The sequence below is a fragment of the Pipistrellus hanaki genome, assembly GCF_964339955.1.
Source record: "Pipistrellus hanaki genome assembly, chromosome: 2".
In the NCBI taxonomy this organism is placed as follows: Eukaryota; Metazoa; Chordata; class Mammalia; order Chiroptera; family Vespertilionidae; genus Pipistrellus; species Pipistrellus hanaki.
Genome location: NC_140504.1, coordinates 134,295,407 through 134,315,510, shown reverse-complemented (window position 1 = coordinate 134,315,510; position 20,104 = coordinate 134,295,407). Strand labels below are relative to the sequence as shown.

At 39.8% G+C, this 20,104-nt stretch overlaps 2 protein-coding genes across 3 annotated transcripts in view; one reads left to right on the top strand and one right to left on the bottom strand.

Annotated features, from left to right (window-relative positions):
* Positions 1-918: 918 nt before the first annotated feature.
* On the top strand, positions 919-19,422 carry LOC311617163 (protein SPO16 homolog; the record flags this gene model as incomplete). Its single annotated transcript, XM_084873446.1, has 6 exons — positions 919-1,037; positions 6,446-6,537; positions 14,705-14,798; positions 17,884-18,052; positions 18,640-18,718; positions 19,291-19,422. Exons 2-6 carry the CDS (start codon positions 6,469-6,471, stop codon positions 19,420-19,422), a joined length of 543 nt encoding a protein of 180 aa, XP_084729572.1. The 5' UTR covers positions 919-1,037; positions 6,446-6,468.
* The window catches only part of GLMN (glomulin, FKBP associated protein), a 48,856-nt gene continuing 48,010 nt past the window's right edge, over positions 19,259-20,104 (bottom strand). For both annotated transcript variants that reach the window (XM_084873420.1, XM_084873421.1), the window contains exon 19: positions 19,259-20,104. In XM_084873420.1, the coding sequence (XP_084729546.1) occupies positions 19,988-20,104 (117 nt within the window). In that variant the 3' untranslated portion in view covers positions 19,259-19,987.

Genomic DNA, 20,104 nt, shown 5'->3' with positions numbered 1-20,104 from the left:
TGGTCAGTGGCAGCAACAGAGGTGTGATGGGCATTGCCTTCCCCTGATGGTGGGGTCACTGCTCTGAAACAGAGGGCCTTCCAAAGAGAATCCTCTGGCAACACTGACCTCTCCTGCCCACACCAGCCATTGAGTCAGTTCCTTGAGTTCCCAAACCCAGAAGGTGTGATCTGTCCTAACAAACTGTCCAACAGGGGCAGCAAAAGCGTGCACTTAATTCTAATATATCAGTGTTACCAAACTCCAACTTTTCAAAATGGGTATCCTGGGGAATAATTAATCCATATTACAAGTGCACTTCAAAGGATTTTTCCTGGAGCACTTTTTTCTTTTCCTTTTCAGGAATACATGTTTTATAAAGTTAGACACATAGACAATTTTGTACCTTATTAAGCTCCAAGCAAGTTACTGAAGCATTTTTTTTTTTTCTTCCTTGTTAAATCTTTACAGTTCTGAGCACCAGCACATAATAATTTGCTGAGCTTCAGTTAGGCCTAAAAACAATGAAGTGTCAAATTGCAAACACACAGACTTCTCTATGTTATAGTTGCAAACATTAATGAATATGTTAGTCTTTATTTTTTCACAATTTGGTTTTCCGTTGTTTATAGCAGCAGGACAAAAATTTAGAAAAATTGTGAAAAATCAATTCCACGCAATTAAGTCTGACCGGAAAAAAGAACAGAACAAAACAAAAAAAGCCACCCTGTTTTTTCCTACCCAGGACAATTGGTGCAAATTTGCGACCTGAAGTACAAGAAACATGGAGGGGGGAGCGGCCATGGTAGAGGGGGCGGGGCCACGACAGAGGGGGCGGGGTCACTGTACAGGGGCGGGACCACGGTAGAGGGGGCGGGGCCATGATGGCAGGGTTTGCGGCTGCGCAGAAGCCCAGAGCGTGGAGCAGGTGCTTGGTGCGCTAGAGCGGCCAGAGAACAAGCTCGGGCCTGTCCGCGCTGCCAGCAGCGCTTCTCGCTCCAACAGAAGGTTCTGGAAGCTTGGGAGCCGCGAGCTGGCTTCAAGGACCTACTGATCTGGTATGTTCGGATCCTCGGGGATGAGGCTTCTGAGGACCAGGCACTTTGCATTCTTAATTCTTTGATCTCCCGGCAGTGTGTGTGTTTCCTCAGACTTGCCAAGATCAGATCTTTGCCTCAGGGCCCGGATGGGGTGCGAGAGGGTCCTTCCCGCCCTTTTCTGCCTCCGGAGTCTTGTGTCCGGAAAGGGGTTTCCTCAGGTTTTTCCCGTAGGATTTGTAGACCGGCTACCTTTTCAGAAACCCAGTTATCCACCTGCAAATTTATATATATACACATATATACATGTGTGTGTGTGTGTGTGTGTGTGTGTGTGTGTATACACACATATATATATGTTTTTATTTTAAGTATAGATGTTGCTCATAATCTCTTGCACACCTGCCCCCAGAAAAAAAAAAGTTAAGAATGGAAGAGGCCATGAAGATCTTTGTAGGCCAACCTCATTTGAGAACTGAGCCGACTGAGCGGGATAAAGATTTACGGGAGATTATTGCGCAGAATTAAATGTATTTAAACTTGAAAACTTGGGGGGAAACAAACAAGAGGATTAGGGGTCCACGGGGTCCAATCCAGCTCTTTGCCCTCAGCTGGGAGCCGCCGAGGTGCGGAGCCCGGGGAGCGCCCCCTGCTGGTCTGGGGCGGTTCGGGGACTGAGGGAGCCTCCGGCCTCAGCCTGGTTTAAAGATTCATTCTTGGTCGTTCACGTACCCGCTTGGGGATCTACCTATCCCAGTTCCTTTAACGCAGGGCATGACCTAACCTCTTTTAGCTTTAGTTAAAATTGTTTATTAAACCTACATACAGCCCGGCGGGAGGGGCGCAGTGTTTGAGCCTGACCTTTGAACCAGGAGATCATGGTTCCATTCCGGGTCAGGGCAGGATCAATGATTCTCTCTCATCATTGATGTTTCTATCTCTCCCTTCCTCTCTGAAATCAATACAAAATATATACATTAAAAAAACCCTACATATACGAGTGTAAAGATTTAAATGAATATATGTTCCAGCACTGTCGGTAAGCTCAGTGGTTAGAGTAAGGGGAGGCAAAGGGTGGTGGATTGGATTTCTGGTCAAGGGCACATATGGGTTGCAGGTTCAATCCCCCGCGCTGTCTGGTGGGAAAAGGAGGCAACCAGTCGATGTCTTTCTCACGCTGATGTCTCTCTCTCTCTCTCTCTCTCTCTCTCTCTCTCTCTCTCTCTCTCTCTCTCTCTCTCTTCTTCTTCTTCTCCTCCCCTTCTCCTTCCCTCCCCGCCACCCCCCCCCCCCCATCCCTTCCACTCTAAAAAAGCAATGGGAAAAATACTCTCAGTCCTTGGGTGAGGGATAACAACAACAACAAAGATCAAAAAAGATTTAGCCCTAGCCAGTTTGGCTCAATGGATAGAACATCTGCCTGCAAACTGAAGGATCCCAGTGGATAGGATGTCTGCCTGGGGACTGAGGGATCCCAGTGGATGGGATGTCTGCCTGGGACTGAGGGATCCCAGTGGATAGGATGTCTGCCTGGGACTGAGGGATCCCAGTGGATGGGATGTCTGCCTGGGACTGAGGGATCCCAGTGGATGGGATGTCTGCCTGGGACTGAGGGATCCCAGTGGATAGGATGTCTGCCTGGGGACTGAAGGATCCCAGGTTCGATTCCCGCCAAGGGCACATACCCATGTTGTGGGCTCCATCACCAGTGTGGGGCATTCAGGAGGCAGCCAATCAATGATTCTCTCTGATTATTGATGTTTCTGTCTCACTCTCCTTCTCCCTTCCTCTCTGAAATCAATAAAAATATATTTTAAAAAGATTTAAATGAATATATGTTATGCTTGTGCCATCAGATACACAGTAAATTGTCATCAGATAAACAGTTTATTAAATTTAATGGGGCTAGGGGAATAAAAGTTATAGACCTTCCCCCAAGTAGCTAGCAAAACACTCAAAAACAAATATTTTTTGAACGTCTACTGTGTACCAGGTGTTGGAGATACAGTATTAGATTAAACAGAAGGTGGCCTTCCTCTCCTAGAGCCAGTTAACTTGTTGTTCATTCATTCATGCAATAAATGAGGAAATCATAGAGCAGCTGGTTTCAACTCAGCAGGAGGAACTTTCTAATTATTAGAGTTATTCAAAAGGAGCATAAAACCACCTAGGAGATATTAACTCACCATCACTGAAACCTGGTCGTCCACCTGTGACTTTCATTTGGATTAGTTGGTTTCTAAATATTGCTTTGATTTAATTTTGTATTGAGTAACATGGTGAATATAATTTTGGTTGACATTAAGAAGCTTATGAATTAGGGGAAATGAAATATATTTTTAAATAATTTTGTTAAGCAAGTATGGTAAGTGCTCAACAGAGGAGTTGTAAGGTGAATTTTGAGGAAAGACAAGTCTTATTTAGTTTGAGGGGCTCAGAGATAGTTTCTTGCAGGAGGCAGGACTTATAACGGGCCTTGAAAGAGAGGTAGAATATTTTTTTAATAGACTTTATATTTAGAACAGTTTAGATTGGCAGGGGAAAAAAAAAAGAGAAGATAGTTGAAACCGGTTTGGCTCAGTGGATAGAGCATTGGTCTGGGAACTGAAAGGCCCCAGGTTCGATTCCGGTCAAGGGCATGTACCTTGGTTGCAGGCACATCTCCAGTAGGGGGTGTGCAGGAGGCAGCTGGTCGATGGTTCTAGCTCTCTATCCCTCTCTCTTCTCTGTAAAAAATCAATAAAATATATTGAGAGAGAGAGAGGATAGCACAGTGTATTCCCACATATTCTATAACTAGTTTTCTCTATTAACATCTTACATTAGTATGGAACATTTGTTACAATTAGTGATCCAATAGTACTACAATTTTTAACCAAAGCCCATAGTTTATTTAGTTTTCCATTGTGTGTGTGTGTGTGTGTGTGTGTGTGTGTGTGTGTGTGTGTGTTTTCTGTTCCAGGATTCCAACTAGTATATCACTAGTTGCAGAGTTTCCTTAGATTTCTCTTGGCTGAGACAGTTTATCAGACTTTCTTTGTTTTTGATCATCTTGACAGTTTTGAGGAATGCTGGTTGGATTTTTTTGTAGTATGCCCAACTACTGGAATTTGGTGTTTTTCTCAAGATGGGACTAGGGTTTGGGGTTACTTAAAGGAAAGATACATCATATCAAGGGTACATACTACCAATATGATTTATGAATATTAATGATAATTTTGACCATGTGGCTGAGGTAGTGTTTGTCAGGTTTCTCCAATGTTTTGTGGAAAGTGTCAGATTTATCTCTTGTCTCCCATTTATTTATTTAATCATTTATATCAGTATGCACTTATGGGTATATTTTTAATAGAGTTATAAGGTAATAATTTTTTATTTTATTTTGCTGCTGAGATTTGACTATTGGGATCGCTTTCGGTTTGTTCCACCATTCTTGACATACCCCTCTCAATGTGGGTTTTTTTTCCTGTGTTTATTTTTGTTTTAAATCACCTCCTTAATTTCTGGTATTACAAAATGCTCTAGACTCATCATGCATATTTCCTGTTCCCACCCTAGAATCAACCATTTCTTCAAGGAGCCATCATTCCTTTATCAGAGAAAGGTATTAGAAACCAAAGTCTGGTTAGCGTATCATTTTTTTTAGACCTCTCTCAACTGACAAAGCAAAGAAATGAATGTATATATACCAGTGTATACTAATCCATATATATATATATATATATATATATATATATATATATATGGATATATATATACATATATGTATAAGTATTTCTATGTGTATTCATCTGTATATCAAGCTAACAATGAGTTCATACTGATGTTGCCAATGAGTTCATACTGATTACCACATGGATCATTTTAGCCTTAAGTTGTCAGTCGGACATCCCCTGAGGGCTTCCGGGCTGCCAGAAGGATGTCTGACTGCCAGCTTAGGCTCCATCCCTGGGGAGTGGGCCTAAACTGGCAAGTGGACATCCCCCGAGGAGTTCCGAACTGTGAGAGAGCGCAGGCCAGTCTAAGGAGGGATACCCCCCACCCCTGCTGAGTGACGAATTTTTGTGCACCAGGCCTCTAAGTATAGAATAAAAGATTTAAAAATGGTACCACCTGTATAGGGCACTTACTATGAATGGAGCTTTCAGGATTGGAAGTTGCTCCTCTTCTTAAGGAAATGTCACTCTTTTCAGAAATACATCTATAATGGTTTGCTTAGTTTTTCTCTCTTTTTTTATCAAACATTTGTTTATAAGCATACTAGAGATCTGGTGCATGAATTCATACATAGATGGGGTCTGGCCAGCCTGCCCAAATGGGGGCCAATTGGGCCAGGCTGGCAGCGGGGAGGGGACGTGTGATGTTGGCTGGCTGGCCCCACAGTGCATTCATAGCAACCCGTCATTCTGGTCATTCCAGTCGCTTGGCTTTTATATATATATATAGATAAGGCAACAAACATTCTTGTCTATTAGACAAGACCTTTTGTTGTTGGGAGTCCATGTTTTAAACTTTTTAGGGGGCTTGTTGAGCTATGTAAAAGCTTCTGCTAAACCCTTCACTGTCAATTTTCTGGAGGTTCTTTTTCTTCTCCTGTAGTTTCCTTTTCTCTTGCATATTTTTTTTTAAATATATTTTATTGATTTTTTACAGAGAGGAAGGGAGAGAGCTAGAGAGCTAGAAACATCGATGAGAGAGAAACATCCATCAGCTGCCTCCTGTACACCTCCCACTGGGGATGTGCCTGCAATCAGAGTACGTGCCCTTGACCGGAATCGAACCCGGGGCCCTTCAGTCCACAAGCTGATGCTCTATCCACTGAGCCAAACCAGTTTCGGCTCTTGCAAATTCTTTAGCGATGTGTTCCTCTGCCTGTTTGGACAACTCCTCAGTAGTCGATTCCTCAGGAGCCACCTCTAGGAGCTCCTCAATGTCATGTCATGCACGCCCAGGTTAAAGTTGTTTGCCATGTCACCACAGCCTTGTTGATTTTTGCAAACTTTATGTTATGGCTGCAAAACCAAAGAATAGTTATGACAGCACTACATGATAAGAATTTTTCAGCTCCATTATAATCTTATTGGGCCACCACCATATATGTAGTTTGTCTTGACCAAAATGTTTTGTGGTGCATGACTGTATAATGAAGGCAATGTATGACAAGCCCACAGCTAATATCACACTCAAGGTGAAAAATGTGAGTTGTCAGAATCATTGCTTTTAATAATTGTTAATAGAAAGCATAGTATTAAATAAATTTAATATATAACAAGACAGATACTTTTCAATGTCCAATTTTGACTTTCAGATAGTTTTAAGAATGTCTTCATTACTCTAGTTTTATTTCTATCTTTCATTTACTCATTTATCAAACAGACATTTTTTTGTGTTCTTTTGCTGTTATTTTTCTTAGTTTGTGGTACCATTAGAATTTGGATTGATCCAAAGACAGATGGCTGAAAGTACTGAAAAAGAAAATATAAAATGGACAACCACCGTTATTATGAGTTCATCTCTTAAGGTAAAGAGGCATTTGGGCCATTGATCTTTTTCTTTCCCTTTATTGATTAAGGCAGGGGTCTTCAAACTACGGCCCGCGGGCCACATGCAGCCCCCAGGGGAGTCTGATCCTGCCTGCCAGGTTTTTTGGGCAGTGAGCGCAGCCAAGGTGTTACAGTAGGAATTAGTAGTTCATATAGTCCGGCCCTCCAGCTCTCTGAGGGACCGTGATCTGGCCCCCACTTTAAAAAGTTTGAGGACCCCTGGTAAGGTGTTACATATGTGTCTTTATCTCCCGATTGCCTCCCCCCCACCCCCCAACACACCCGCTCATGCCCTCACCCACTTGGTGTCTGTTTTCATTGGTTACGCTTATATGCATGCATAGAAGTCCTTTGGTTGATCTCTCCCCCTAACCCCCACCATCCCCTACCTTCCCTCAGGTTTGACACTCTATGCTTCTCTGTCTCTGGATCTGTTTTTGTTCATCAGTTTATGTTGTTCACTATATTCAACAAATGAGTGAGATCGTGTGATATTTATCTCCCTCTGACTGGCTTATTTTGCTTAGCATAATGCTCTTCAGGTCCATCCATGCGGTTTCAAATTGTAGGAGTTCCTTCCTTTTTACAGCAGCATAGTATTCCATTGTGTACCACAGGTTTTTAATCCATTCATCTGCTGATGGGCACTTGGGCTTGTTTCCAAATCTTAGCTACGGTGAATTGTGCTGCTATGAACATAAGGGTGCCTATATCCTTTCTGATTGGTGTTTCTAGTTTCTTGGGATATATTACTAGAAGTTGGATCACTGGGTCAAATGCGAATTCCATTTTTAATAATTTGAGGAAACTCTATACTGTTCTCCATAGTGGCTGCACCAGTCTGCATTCCCACCAGCAGTGCATGAGGGTTCCTTTTTCAACACCATTAAAATGTCCATACTACCCAAAGCAATCTATAGATTCAATGCATTCACCATTAAAATACCAAGGCCATATTTCACAGACCTAGAAAGAACTCTCCAAAAATTCATCTGGGATAAAAAAAAAAAAAAAAAAGACCCCGAATAGCCACAGAAATCCTGAGAAAGAAGAATAAAGTAGGAGGGACCTCAATACCAGATTTCAAAGTGTATTACAAAGCCACTGTTCTCAAAACAGCCTGATACTTACACAAGAACAGACATATAGATCAATGGAATAGAATAGAGAATCCAGATATCAACACAAACTACTATGCTCAATTAATATTTGACAAAGGAGGCATGAACATACAATGGAGTCAAAATAGTCTCTTCAATAAATGGTGTTGGAAAAATTGGACAGATACATGCAAAAAAATGAAACTAGATCACCAACTTACACTATACACAAAAATAAACTCAAAATGGATACAGGACTTATACATAAGACGGGAAACCATAAAAATACTAGAGGAATCCACAGGCAGCAAAATCTCAGGCATATCACGAAAGAACTTCTTCACTCATACTGCTCTTAGGGCAATGAAAGCTAAAGAGAAAATAGAAAATAAGCAAATGTATTATAGCATTGATTATAAATGTTTTCAAGTTTTTCCCTTTCAGTATTTGATATTTATGACATAAGTTGCAAATTTTTATTTATACTTAATCTTGAAAAATTAAGGCAGCTGATTTTCTTATAAAGTTAGATTCACACCTTTTTTTTTTCTTTTGAGATTCATTAAATAGCTCTAATTATAAAATTTTCATATTTTAAGCTTAAATATGTGCTACTTATATACTCAGGTTCCTATATAAATAACCATTATATATTATGTAGTCTTGAGTCTCATTCTGTACTGTTTGTTTGATTTGTTTAGTAAATATTGAATCCTTGCCACACTTTAATTCATTGTAGTTTTGTGATAAAAACCTGGTAAGGCATGTTCTTTCCATACTACTGTTATGTTTATTAAAATATATGTATTCTTCTAGACCAGAGAATCAGCAAACTATGACTGTGGCCAACTTTTTCACAGCCAATGAGTAATAATGGTTTTTACATCTTTAAAAGCTTGTAAAAAAGAAAGAGGAAAAAAAAGTTAGAGAGAGAGGAAGGGAGGGAAAGAGAGAAAGAGTGAAGGGGGGAAAGGATAGAAAGGAAATAGGACAGGAAAGTGGAAGGAGAGGAAACGAGGGGTGGGAGAAAGGAAGAAAAGGAAAACATATGACATATCTTACGCATCCTAAAAAGCCTAAAATATTTATAGTCTGATCTTCTACTGAAAAAGTTTGACAAACTTTATTCTAGGTGAACTTCAGAATCACTTTAAGCTCATAAAACTTCCACACTTGTTTTGAATTGAATTAGGGAAAATTTTATTTTTCCCATTCTGTGAGCACAATATATCATTTTATTAAAAAATATATCTATACATATATATTTTAAAACTCTTCTATTATTTCTTCTTATTATAATTGGGCTCCCCCAATAAGGTATAATTGAAATTCATTAGCATAGCATACATGGGTTCTCAGTTACTCTGTCCTCAAATTAACTGATTCATATACAGCTTACATATTTACAGTATCAGTATCATATTTTCAGTTCTGAATACTTTTGCCTGTGTTTTTTTTTTAAATAAATCTTTATTGTTCATATTATTACAAATGTTCCTAATTTTTTCCCCCTCCATTGCTCCCCTCCACCAGGTTCCCACCCCACCCTCTGCCCATTCCCCACCCCCCATTGTCCTCATCCATAGGTGCACAGTTTTTGTTCAGGCTCTTCCCGCACCCCCCAACTCCCCTTTTCCCTGAGAATCATAAGTCCACTCCCCTTCCATACCTCTGATTCTATTATATTCACTAGTTAATATTGTTCATCAGGTTTTTTAATTCCCTTGGCTTTTAGTTTCACTTGTTGATAGTTACATATTTGTTTATCATAATTTTTATCTATATCTTCTTCCTCTTCCTAAAGAATCCCTTTCAGCAATGCATATAATTCTGGTTTGGCGGTGATGAACTCCTTTAGCTTTTTTTTTTTATTAGTGAAGCTCTTTATCTGGCCTTTGATTCTGAGTGATAGCTTTGCTGGGTAGAGTATTTTTGGCTGTAGGTTCTTGCTATTCATCACCTTGAATATTTCTTGCCATTCCTGTCTGGCCTGCATGGTTTCTGTTGAGAAAAGCAGGTAGTTACCTATAAAGCAGGTAGTTACCTGCTGACAATCATATTGGAGCTCCTTTATAGGTAACTACCTGCTTTTCTCTTGCTGCTTTTAATATTCTCTCTTTGTCTTTTGCTCTTGGAATTTTAATTGTGATGTGTCTTGGTGTGGTCCTCTTTGGATTCCTTTGGTTTGGGATTCTGTGCACTTCCTGGAATTGTAAGTCTATTTCTTTCCCCAGGTGGGGGAAGTTTTCTGTCACTATTTCTTTCAATATGTTTTTGGTATCTTGCTCTTCTTCTTCTGGGACACCCATAATTCTGATGTTGGTTTGCTTGAAATTGTCCCAGAGGTTTCTTACACTATCTTCAACTTTCTGGATTCTCTTGTCTTCTTGCTTCTGTGGAGGAGTGTCATCTGGCTCTTTGTGTTCCAAATCTTTGACTTGATTCTTGCGATCTTCTATTCTGTTTTTAGGACTCTGTATAATATTTTTTATTTCAGACAATGTATTCTTTATTTCTAGTTGATCCCTTTTCATATCCTCATAGGTCTCATTTATTTTATTGGCCTTTTCTAGGAAATTCTTGAAAAACATTATAAGTGTGGTTTTGAACTCTATATCCAGTCGCTTCTTGTCCTCCATTTCTTTCGTTTGTGATCTGTTTCCTTGTCTCGGCATTTTCATAGCTTCCCTGAGTTGGTAGGGTGGCTTTGTGTGCTAAGGTGTCCTATATGGTTCAGTGGATCAGCCTCCCAGTTACCTGAGGTGGACAGTCTTGGTTTAACCTTTTGTGAGCTGTGTGTGCAGTCTTGTTGTTAGGCCTTGCTTGTTGTTGGTATCACTGTGAAGCGTTGATCTTCAAGTCAATTGGCTATGAGGGTCAGAAGTGTCTCAGCTAGGAGGGTTTCTGTATTCCGCTTGGATGGGGTAGAGTCTCAGGGTGGCACAGCCAAGTTTTGGTGAATCCCACAAGATTTGTTGCAGGCGTGTGCACCTCTTTGGTATAGGCACAAACAAGCTTTGGATTCCTGTCTGTCTCTTCCTAGTAGAGTCCTATTAGTGGCGAACGAGAAAGCTAGCCACTGGAAGGGCTTCTGTGCTCCGCTTGGATGGGGTGGAGTCTTGGGTGGTGCAGACAAGCTTTATTCAGCCCCTCCCTACAAGGGTCTGGTTTCTGAGTCCCGCAGTAATGGCCGCTGGCTTCACACACCTCCGAGAGATCTCTGCCCACTGCCTGACAGTCTGGCCTCTCCCTGTCTGGGGCCGTCTATCAGAGCAATAGGGTGGTTCTGTTTTCCTCCCGAACAAGAAAGCCAGCCACACATTAGCTGTCTGCCCTCTCCGCACTCAGGGAGTAAGCCAGTAGTGAACTCGGCCCGCCCTCTCCGCGCTCCGCAAGGAAGCAGGCAGCAAAGTTGGGCAGCCACCTTTTCACGCACACAGTTCTCCGCACCTTCACAGTTCATGATGTTCAGCGTGCCTTCTCTCTCCTTCCCAGATGGTAGAGCCTCCTCTCCGCCAGCCGTCCTGCACTTCAGGGTGGTGTTTCCCCTGTTTTCCAGTTCTAAATTCAAATTTGGTGTGGTAGGCTGCACTCAGGTGTCTAACCCAATGCTGCTATCTTGGTTTCTTCCCCTTTGCCTGTGTTATTCTTTCTGTCCAGGCTGTTCTCACATTTGTATTCTTCCTTCACTTATCTGCTTAATAAACTGCTTTCCACTAAATATTTGACTCAGATTTTATGAAACTTTCCTGATTTACATCTGTCACAACACACCCCTTTTAATATACTTTCTGATTCTTTGTAAAAATTCTCAACCATGTCTTTTATCTTCTTGAACATTTGCTATTTTAAGGTATCCTATATAATAGGGGTGTCGAACTCAATCAGAGAAGGGACCAAAATCTAAAATCCAGCCTAAATCGCGGGCTGAATGGTTTACTGAACAGTCATAAACTGACAATGTCATAAACTGACAGCGGAGTGCAGTGATGACAGCGCGGTGCGGGCCACATTGCAAGGCCTGGTGGGCTGGATTTGGCCCGCGGGCCTTGTGTTTGACACATGTGCTATATAATAAAAGGCTAACATACAAATGACCGAACAGCAGAATGACTGGTTGCTGTGATGTGCATTCTCCACCAGGGGCCAGACATTCAATGCAGCAGATACCCCCTGGTGGTCAGTGTGCTCCCACAGGGAGAGTATCACTCAGCCAGAAGCTGGGCTCACAGCTGGTGAGTACAGCATCAGTGGCAGGAGCCTCTCCCGCCTCCGTGGCAACGCTAAGGATATCTGACTGCCAGGTTAGGCCTGCTCCCTGGAAGAGGGCCTAAGCCATTAGTCGGACATCCCCTGAGTACTCCTGGACTGCGAGAGGGCACTGAAGGATCTCCCTCCCCTGAGTGCACGAATTTTGTGCACTGGTCCTCTAGTATATCTGCTAATTTCACTATATATATCCCCTGATATTTCTGATTATTCTTTCATGTAATATTATCTCTTTGTATGTCTGATTACTTTTTATTGTGTTGAACTTTATATATTTTATTTTACTTAATGTTTTTAAAATGTGTTTTTATTGATTCCAAAGAGTAAGGAAGAGTGAAAGAGAAAGATAGAAACGTTGGGGAGAGAGAATCATTGATCTGCTGCCTCCTGCACGCCCCCTGCTGGGGATTGAGCCTGGGCATGTGTCCCTGACCAGAATCGAACCTGGGACCCTTCAGACTGCAGGCCGATGCTCTATCAACTGAGCCAAACCAGCTAGTGCTGGACTTTATATTTGAACAATTATTTCTAGAAATAATTTGAGGCCTAAAATAGTATTTTATTTCTCTAGAGAAATTCTGCAAGATAATTAAATCCCTAATGCCCTAAGAGAGTTACCAGATAAAATACAGGACACTCAATTAAATTTAAGTTTCAGATAAGCAATTACTATAGTATAAATACATCCTAAATATTACATGGGACATACTTATGCTAAAAATTATATTGTTTGTTAATCTACCGTGTTTCCCCGAAAATAAGACATCCTTCTAAAATAAGATCTAGCGCATGGAAAGATAAGACATCCCCTGAAAATAAGACCTAGTGCAACTTTGGGAGAAAAAATTAATATAAGACACTGTTTTATTTTCGGGGAAACAGGGTAGTAACCTAACCCATAAGGTGTTTATTATATGTAAAAATGAGCTTATTTCCTGTACATCTAGAATGGTACGAGTATAGGAGAAGTGAGGAAATAGTCACCCAAATAGTTATGTTTGTTCTGTAGTTCAAATGAGCAGACCTGCTTGAGAAAGGTTGCTCTAGAAAGTGCTTCTGCAAGATGCTTAGGAGGATTAGTAATACAGTATCAACTTAATACAATTTCAGGGATTGAAATGATTTGAAGCAAGGCTGCAATCCCTGTGAGAGCTGTTCTACTTTTGTCAAAGGCTCTGTTCAGGCTTTCATCTATCTCTTCCTTAATTGGCAGGTAGTTGCCCTCAGGGAAAATATGGCCTAAATGCTGGTCTCAGATCTTTAAATTTCTGTGTAGATCTTGATCTTGTAACTTTTCACTATCCTGTTAGCTCTCTAATGCATTCAAGCAGATTTAAAAAATTGTCCAGCTTTGGCATGCTCTCCCTCCCAGGATCTCCTCCCTCTTCTTCCCCAACAGAAGTGCATGTCCTAAACTCTAAGGGATCCCACAATATCTGCAACCAGAATAGCAATGGGCAGCAGCAATTCGTCTAGGCAAACTCCCTGAACCTGTCCCTAAGGCCCCCTTTTCTCTGACTTCTTAGTGAGCCAAATCAACCCAGCCTAAGCTCATTTCTTTTTTTAAATATTTCAGAGAGGGAGGAGAGAGAAAGGGAGATAGAAACATCAACAAGAGAGAATCATAGATTGGCTGCTTCCTGCACGCCCCACACTGGGAATTGAACCTGTAACCTGAGCATATGCCCTGACCAGGAATTAAACTGTGATTTCCTGGTTCATAGGTTGATGCTCAACCACTGGCCCATCTTGGCCAGGTGCCTAAGCTCATTTTAATACCTAGTCCCTCTCCTGTTATCCCAGGCCCTTTTTGTTTCACTGTCTCTTGCTTTAATAAAGGTTCTCTTTAAAAAAAAAAAAAAGGAAGAAAGAAAGAAAAAAAATTGTCCAGCTTCCCAGTTGCCTTCAGCAGGAGGGTTGGCCTAAATTACTTAGTCTGCAATCACTGGAAGCAATGTATAATTTTAAAACAGCAGGATCAGCTCAGGGGAAGTGTCATAGTTGAACCTGACATCAAGATCTGTTTGAATGGCACAAAATATTCCTTTAGGAAGGAAAGAGAGCATATATTTTATACCTAATTCCTTAAAATATACATGATCTGAAGAAAAATATAAAATTAATATACCTCAGGGATTTTTACATATTTTGAGAATAACAATCAGGAAAAACTATTAACCACTTTAATGTCTTGGGTAATATGATCTGATTACTTGGTAGAATCAGAAATGAGATGAATGTATTATTGAATGGTTATTATTGAAACCAAAAGTTTGGTTGCTGTTTTCTGACTCACCTAAGCATTAAGACATTTTAAAAGTATGCTAAAAATAACTGTAAACAGATGAATTTGAGAATTGGTGTCTTTGTATTCTGTGCCTGGCACTTCATGTTTCTGTTAACCATCTAAGAAACACACCACCACCCACATTCTGTTATACATTAATGCACATCAGAATCTATCTCTGTGATTTTTTCTAAAGTTTGCATTTACTATAACTTTCATAGTTTAGTTAATTATGTCCTTAATTTATGTTCCTAAATAATGTAACTGTAGTACACAACTCATTTCCAAACCTGCAGCATTTGAGCTGACCTAAATTTTTTTTTTTGGTATTTTTTTCTCCATAGAGAACATTTAGTGTATGTTTTGATGATCAGATCTTTAAGTGGTATAGTCATAAAAGAAACTGTTAAACTTATTCTAACGTATTAGCTTTAATAAAAACTATTCTTAGCATGTCTTAAGTTTGTATTTCTGAAAAATTTTTTGAAGAGTTGTGAAGTTGCAACTGCCCTGGAAAACCGAAGTCACAAGGTTCGGTATTCAGCTTCAGTGGAAAATGGATCAATTATATTTTCTCGTACTGGTACAGTATATTTGCTAATGGCCTTGATTTAAGTTTTTTTAAAAAAATAAAATATGTAAGTATAAATTCAAATAATTTGGTAGTTCATTAACCAAGTAATAAGCTTAAGGTGTTATCTTTTGGGAGAGGTTAATGTATAAAAGTTGGTTACCGCTGCAAAAGCAGCACATCTAGCCAATTACAAAATACAAAATATTTCTTTTAAGATTACAATTGTAGAACTAAAGCTGAACCAGTGGAGTCTGGTAGAGGATGGTAAAAACTATTTGCTTTGGAACTAAGATGAAAATAGAACAAAGCCACTTCCCCAATAATCAATACTTGTATTACTCATAGTAACAAAAAAGCCAATATCACAATATTGGTCAAAATCTATACACAAAAAACAATAGAGAGTATTTTTCATAATTTTGTACAAGATTTTGCTGAATATAATATAAACAAATAACTAAAATAATCAAATGGACACATACAAATGCTCCTTAAATCATAATACCATACAACTGTGAGTCATGAGCAAAGTGCTAGAGGAATTAGATTAGGATATGAGAAGGCTGGGGACATGGGAAGTAGACAGCTCTTTTTGTGCTTGGGAAACAACCTACACTAATAAAAGAGAAAGATGCAAATTGACCATACCTCTGTGGTGCCCACCAGCCAATCAGGAGTGAGTATGAATAGTAACCCGGCAAAGATGGTGGGTTAATTTGCATATGCAGGTGCTGAGCAACCTGGGTCCTGGGAACATCCTCGGGACCCAGGCCGCTCCTAACCTGTAGGCCTGCACGTCGGCTCTGAGCAGCCAGGGTTCCAGAACACCCCCAGCCACTCTGGGCCTATGGGTGCAGGTGCCAAATGGCATGCGTCAGCACCAAGTGGCCTGTGTCCATGCCCCCAGTCTGGCGGACACAATGTGGGGCTGCCGGCCTTGAGGCCATGCCCCCAGCCCAGTGGACACAATGCAAGGAGTTCTCTGCTCATGAGCTGCAGAGAAGACACCTTTTCTTTAAAAAAAAAATAATATTTTTATTGATTTCTTACAGAGAAGTGGGGAGAGGGATAAACAGTCAGAAACATCGATGAGAAAGAAACATTGATCAGCTGTCTCTTGTACACTCCCCACTGGGGATGTGCCCCCAACCAAGGTACATGCCCTTAACAGGAATCAGACCTGGGACCCTTCCATCTGCAGGCTGATGCTCTATCCACTGAGCCAAACCAATTCCAGTGTAAACACCTTTTCTGACGGCTCATTGGCTAAGCTCTCTGTATGCCGCCACTTGCAGTGTTCTTGGTAACTTAGGTAATAAGAGTCCAAGAAGGTGATCTAGGGCAGTGGTTGGCAAACTGCGGCTCTGGCTTCCAAGCCATAGTTTGCCATTCTATTAACTAATGAGTTTGCCGACCACTGCTAGACTAAATGCTACTGTGTAGTTGGAAGCTGTGAGGATTAGGCAGTTGTGGCATATTGTGTGCAAAGAGGTAAAAGGTAGTATATAACAGTGGTTGGCAAACTTGTTAGTCAACAGAGCGGCAAAACACGGCTCACAAGCTGCATGTGGCTCATGAGCTGCAGTTTGCCGATCACTGATCTAGGGTTTTTCCACCTCACTCCTAGAGGAAAAAACAAAGGTCCACTGCTGGAGGGGCTAAGAAATGTCATATCTTACCCTAGCCAGTTTTGCTCAGTGGATAGAGCCTCAGCCTGCCAACTGCATTCTGATCAAGGGCATGTTCCTAGGTTACAGGCTCCTCCCTGGCCAGGGCCCAGGTCAAGGCTCATGCAGGAGGCAACCAATAAAAGTGTCCCTCTCATATTGATGTTTCTCTCTGTCTCTCCCTCTCTCTTCCACACTCTCTAAAAATCAATGGAAACATATCCTTAGGTGAGGATAAAAAAAAAAGTTATATCCTAAAGAAAGGTATTTTTTCATGGTGAAGGGAGTCCGTGTTGATGAAAACACCTTGGCGGTTGCACCAGTGGGGTGATGGGCTGGCATCTTCCCCTGATCAGCCCAGTTGCCTTCCGCATAGGGAGGCCAGACTGCAGCTGAGGCCCGCTCCCCACAGGGATCGGGCCTAAGCTATCAGTAGGACATCCCCTGAGGGCTCCCAGTCTGTGAGAGGAGGCAGGCTGGGCTGAGGGACAGTGCATGAATTTCATGCACCAAGCCCCTAATTAGAATAAGAGGTGGAGGTGATTTTATTAGAAGGATTGCAAATAGGACCTGTACTCTAGCAGGTTTGGAAGACAGGTGCTTTCAAAAGCTCCTAGAAATAGACCGCCAGGATGAAACTAATTAGTACCACCTTAAATGCCTCAAGGGAGAAGTAAAATATTTTTAAATGTATGCCTTGACCACTTTATATACATTATCTAACTTTTAATCCATTCAACAAATCTATTGAAGAACTATTATTACAATCTTACAGATGAGGCAATTTAGTTTCAGAGAGGTTATATAAATTGACCAAGTTCCTCAATTAGCATGATCAATTTCCTTAGATACCTCTTAAAGAACTAATTTTATCATCTTTTAAGAGCTAATTAGATCAAGTTTTTATTTGGAACCCTTCTAATAGGGCTCATACTATTTCAGAGATCTTAGGAACCTGCTTACTGAGTATTAATTTATATACAGCAATAGTTTCAAGATTTCTCCAATAAATAATTGGCTTGCTTAAAACTATCTTTCTTGATTTCCAGCTTTTAAAATCATTATGGGGAACATAGAAAAAAAAGGGAGACATCTGTAGTACTCTAAACAATATTTTATAAATATCATTATAACTTGGAAAGTTAACTTTTAAGTAAAATTAGGTATTATTCTCATTGTGCCTTTGTCTAAAAAATATTTCCCCCCCTTTAAATATTTAGAGTAAGTAATCCTTTTATACTGAGCACTTCAGAGAACCACCTAAATTGTTTTGTTAAGAATTTTGTTAGTGATTTCTACTTCTTATGGTTTAGGATCTAGACACTTAGAGGTATGTTATACCTACAGCTATTTCTGTTGATTTTACTGAGGTGGTTTTTATTACATTTTTTTATTTTTAATGATGAAGTGACATTCACCTTTCCTAGGAGTTGCATTTTTACTGATGGATGCTAAAGAATGCTTTATGTCAGCTGAAGAAGTATTTTTAGCCAAAATTGAGAAGTTTATTAACATTCACCAAAATAGTTTTTTGGTTCTGTCTGCTGCCCTCCATGGACTTGAGGAATGGAAACTGATGTTCAGGATTCAGCAGAGGTATGGAAGAGCACCACATTTATTTTTGTTAAATTATATTGTGTTTACCTGTTCTTGATTCTTTAAGGCAGCTGAGTTATGTTTTCCCCAAAGATAAACTTTATAATGTTAACCTGTCATATTTGATAAAATGCAGGCCACATGGCTATTCTATGAATCAAGGTGACAAGTTTCAGAGTTCATGCTGATTTCTGGGATTCTTCTGCAAGATCAAACCCAAAGTAAACACTTTTTATTCATTAAAGTTCTGACTACAAAGCCATATCAGTTCCTCTGTGAAATAAGGCAGGGCCTGAATGAGTAAACAAAAGAGAAGCAGTAAGAGGTTTGTCTCTTTTTTCCACTTAACACCTTGCTGACCAGTCATGAGATAACTTGTTTCCATGTCTGGACATTGGTCATGAGATATCTCATGTCTGCACTTACATTAATTTAAGTAATTTTAAAACTCTATATTGCTTTCAAACCTTAAAATTACTTAATGTAAGTGCAAACACAAGTTATCTCGTGACCAGTCAGCAAGGTGTTAAGATAGCAGATGGTATAAAAAGTCATAAGATTTGTTGAACTTATGAATTGTTTTTCAGATTCCTGGGTAGTAACTTAAGGATACTTCCAGTACACAACACAGTAAATGCTATTGATCTTATGTGCACTATAGCTAAGGTGAGTTTTTACCTAAGGAAAAAATGACACTTACATACACACAGTCATATACTTTGTTCTTGACTTCAAATGCATCCCCTCTTGAGCATACTCTGCTTTAGTTCCCCTCAGAGCAGCTGCTGTTTCAGTGTGCAACCCTTCCCCATGCCTGACCTCAGCCTCTCACGTCTTTTCAGTTTATTTCTGGTAGCTGAGAATGACTCTTTTGGGCCAAAACAGTATTTGGCCATATGAGGGTTGGCCATATTGGTTAAATTTTTCATCAAATTCTAAAGTGTAAATATTGGTTAGGTTGTAGTTTTCAAGAGTGCAAACACACATTTCATGCTTATCCTCCTGTGTGAAGTGTGCCCTCAACTCCTCTAGCAGTTAGGTGTTCCTGACCCTTACACTTGGAAGAGAACTCCATTAAAGCAATTCTTACAGCAGTCTACTTTTTGGCTTGCATGTTTGAAAGACATGAGACAGAGACCAGGTATCTATTATTCTAATGAGTCATATGTTGTGTTGAGCACACAGAAAGTGATCAATACTTGAATAATATAATGTTGCATATTTTTATCTTTTTCCAGATTACCTCCAAACCATACATAGATAGCATCTGCTACAGAATGATAACAACTAAAGCTTACATCATTGAGCAAAGTCCTGTTTGGAAAACACTTCAACAGATAAATCTCAGTGACTCATTTAACCCAAATTAGAGTATCAATTATAAATTTTCTTTTGGAAGATTATTAAAATAATTAGACTGGTTGAATTATAATGTTCAAATATATATTTACTTCAAAGACTTAAAAATTTTAAAATAATAAAATATATACAATTAAAAGATTTTATTTTCAGGAGTTTTGTTGAATAATGTTCTCACAAAAAATTGGAGTGATAATTCAGTTTATCACTAGGAGTTCTAAAATGTAACACAGATTCAAACTGGAACATAAAGTGCATCAGCATTTTTATAAACTCATTACAACTATACCAATGAAGGCAATTCAACTATATTTTATAAACTTATAATACAAAATTATTAATTTGTATTGAATTTTTACAGTAGCATTTATTATATATGGACATTCTTTATCATGGAGATTATCTTTTTGAAACCAAATGCTATTCATCCATAATGTGTCATTACAGAAACAGATGAGAAAGGCTGCATTTATTTTTCTACTGATGTGTTTTTTTCTATTGGTGTTTTACAGAAAAAGATTTGTGAAGGTGTTAAATCACATTTTTTTACTAGTTGTTATTTAGGAGCTGGAGCTTTCACTTTATCCCAGCGTTTTCTTCAGAGGTACACTTTGTTTTTATCTCAATGAGTTCTTCTACTCGAGCCAGAACACTTTCAATCAAATCAAATGTGAAAAGTGCTGAATGTAGGAC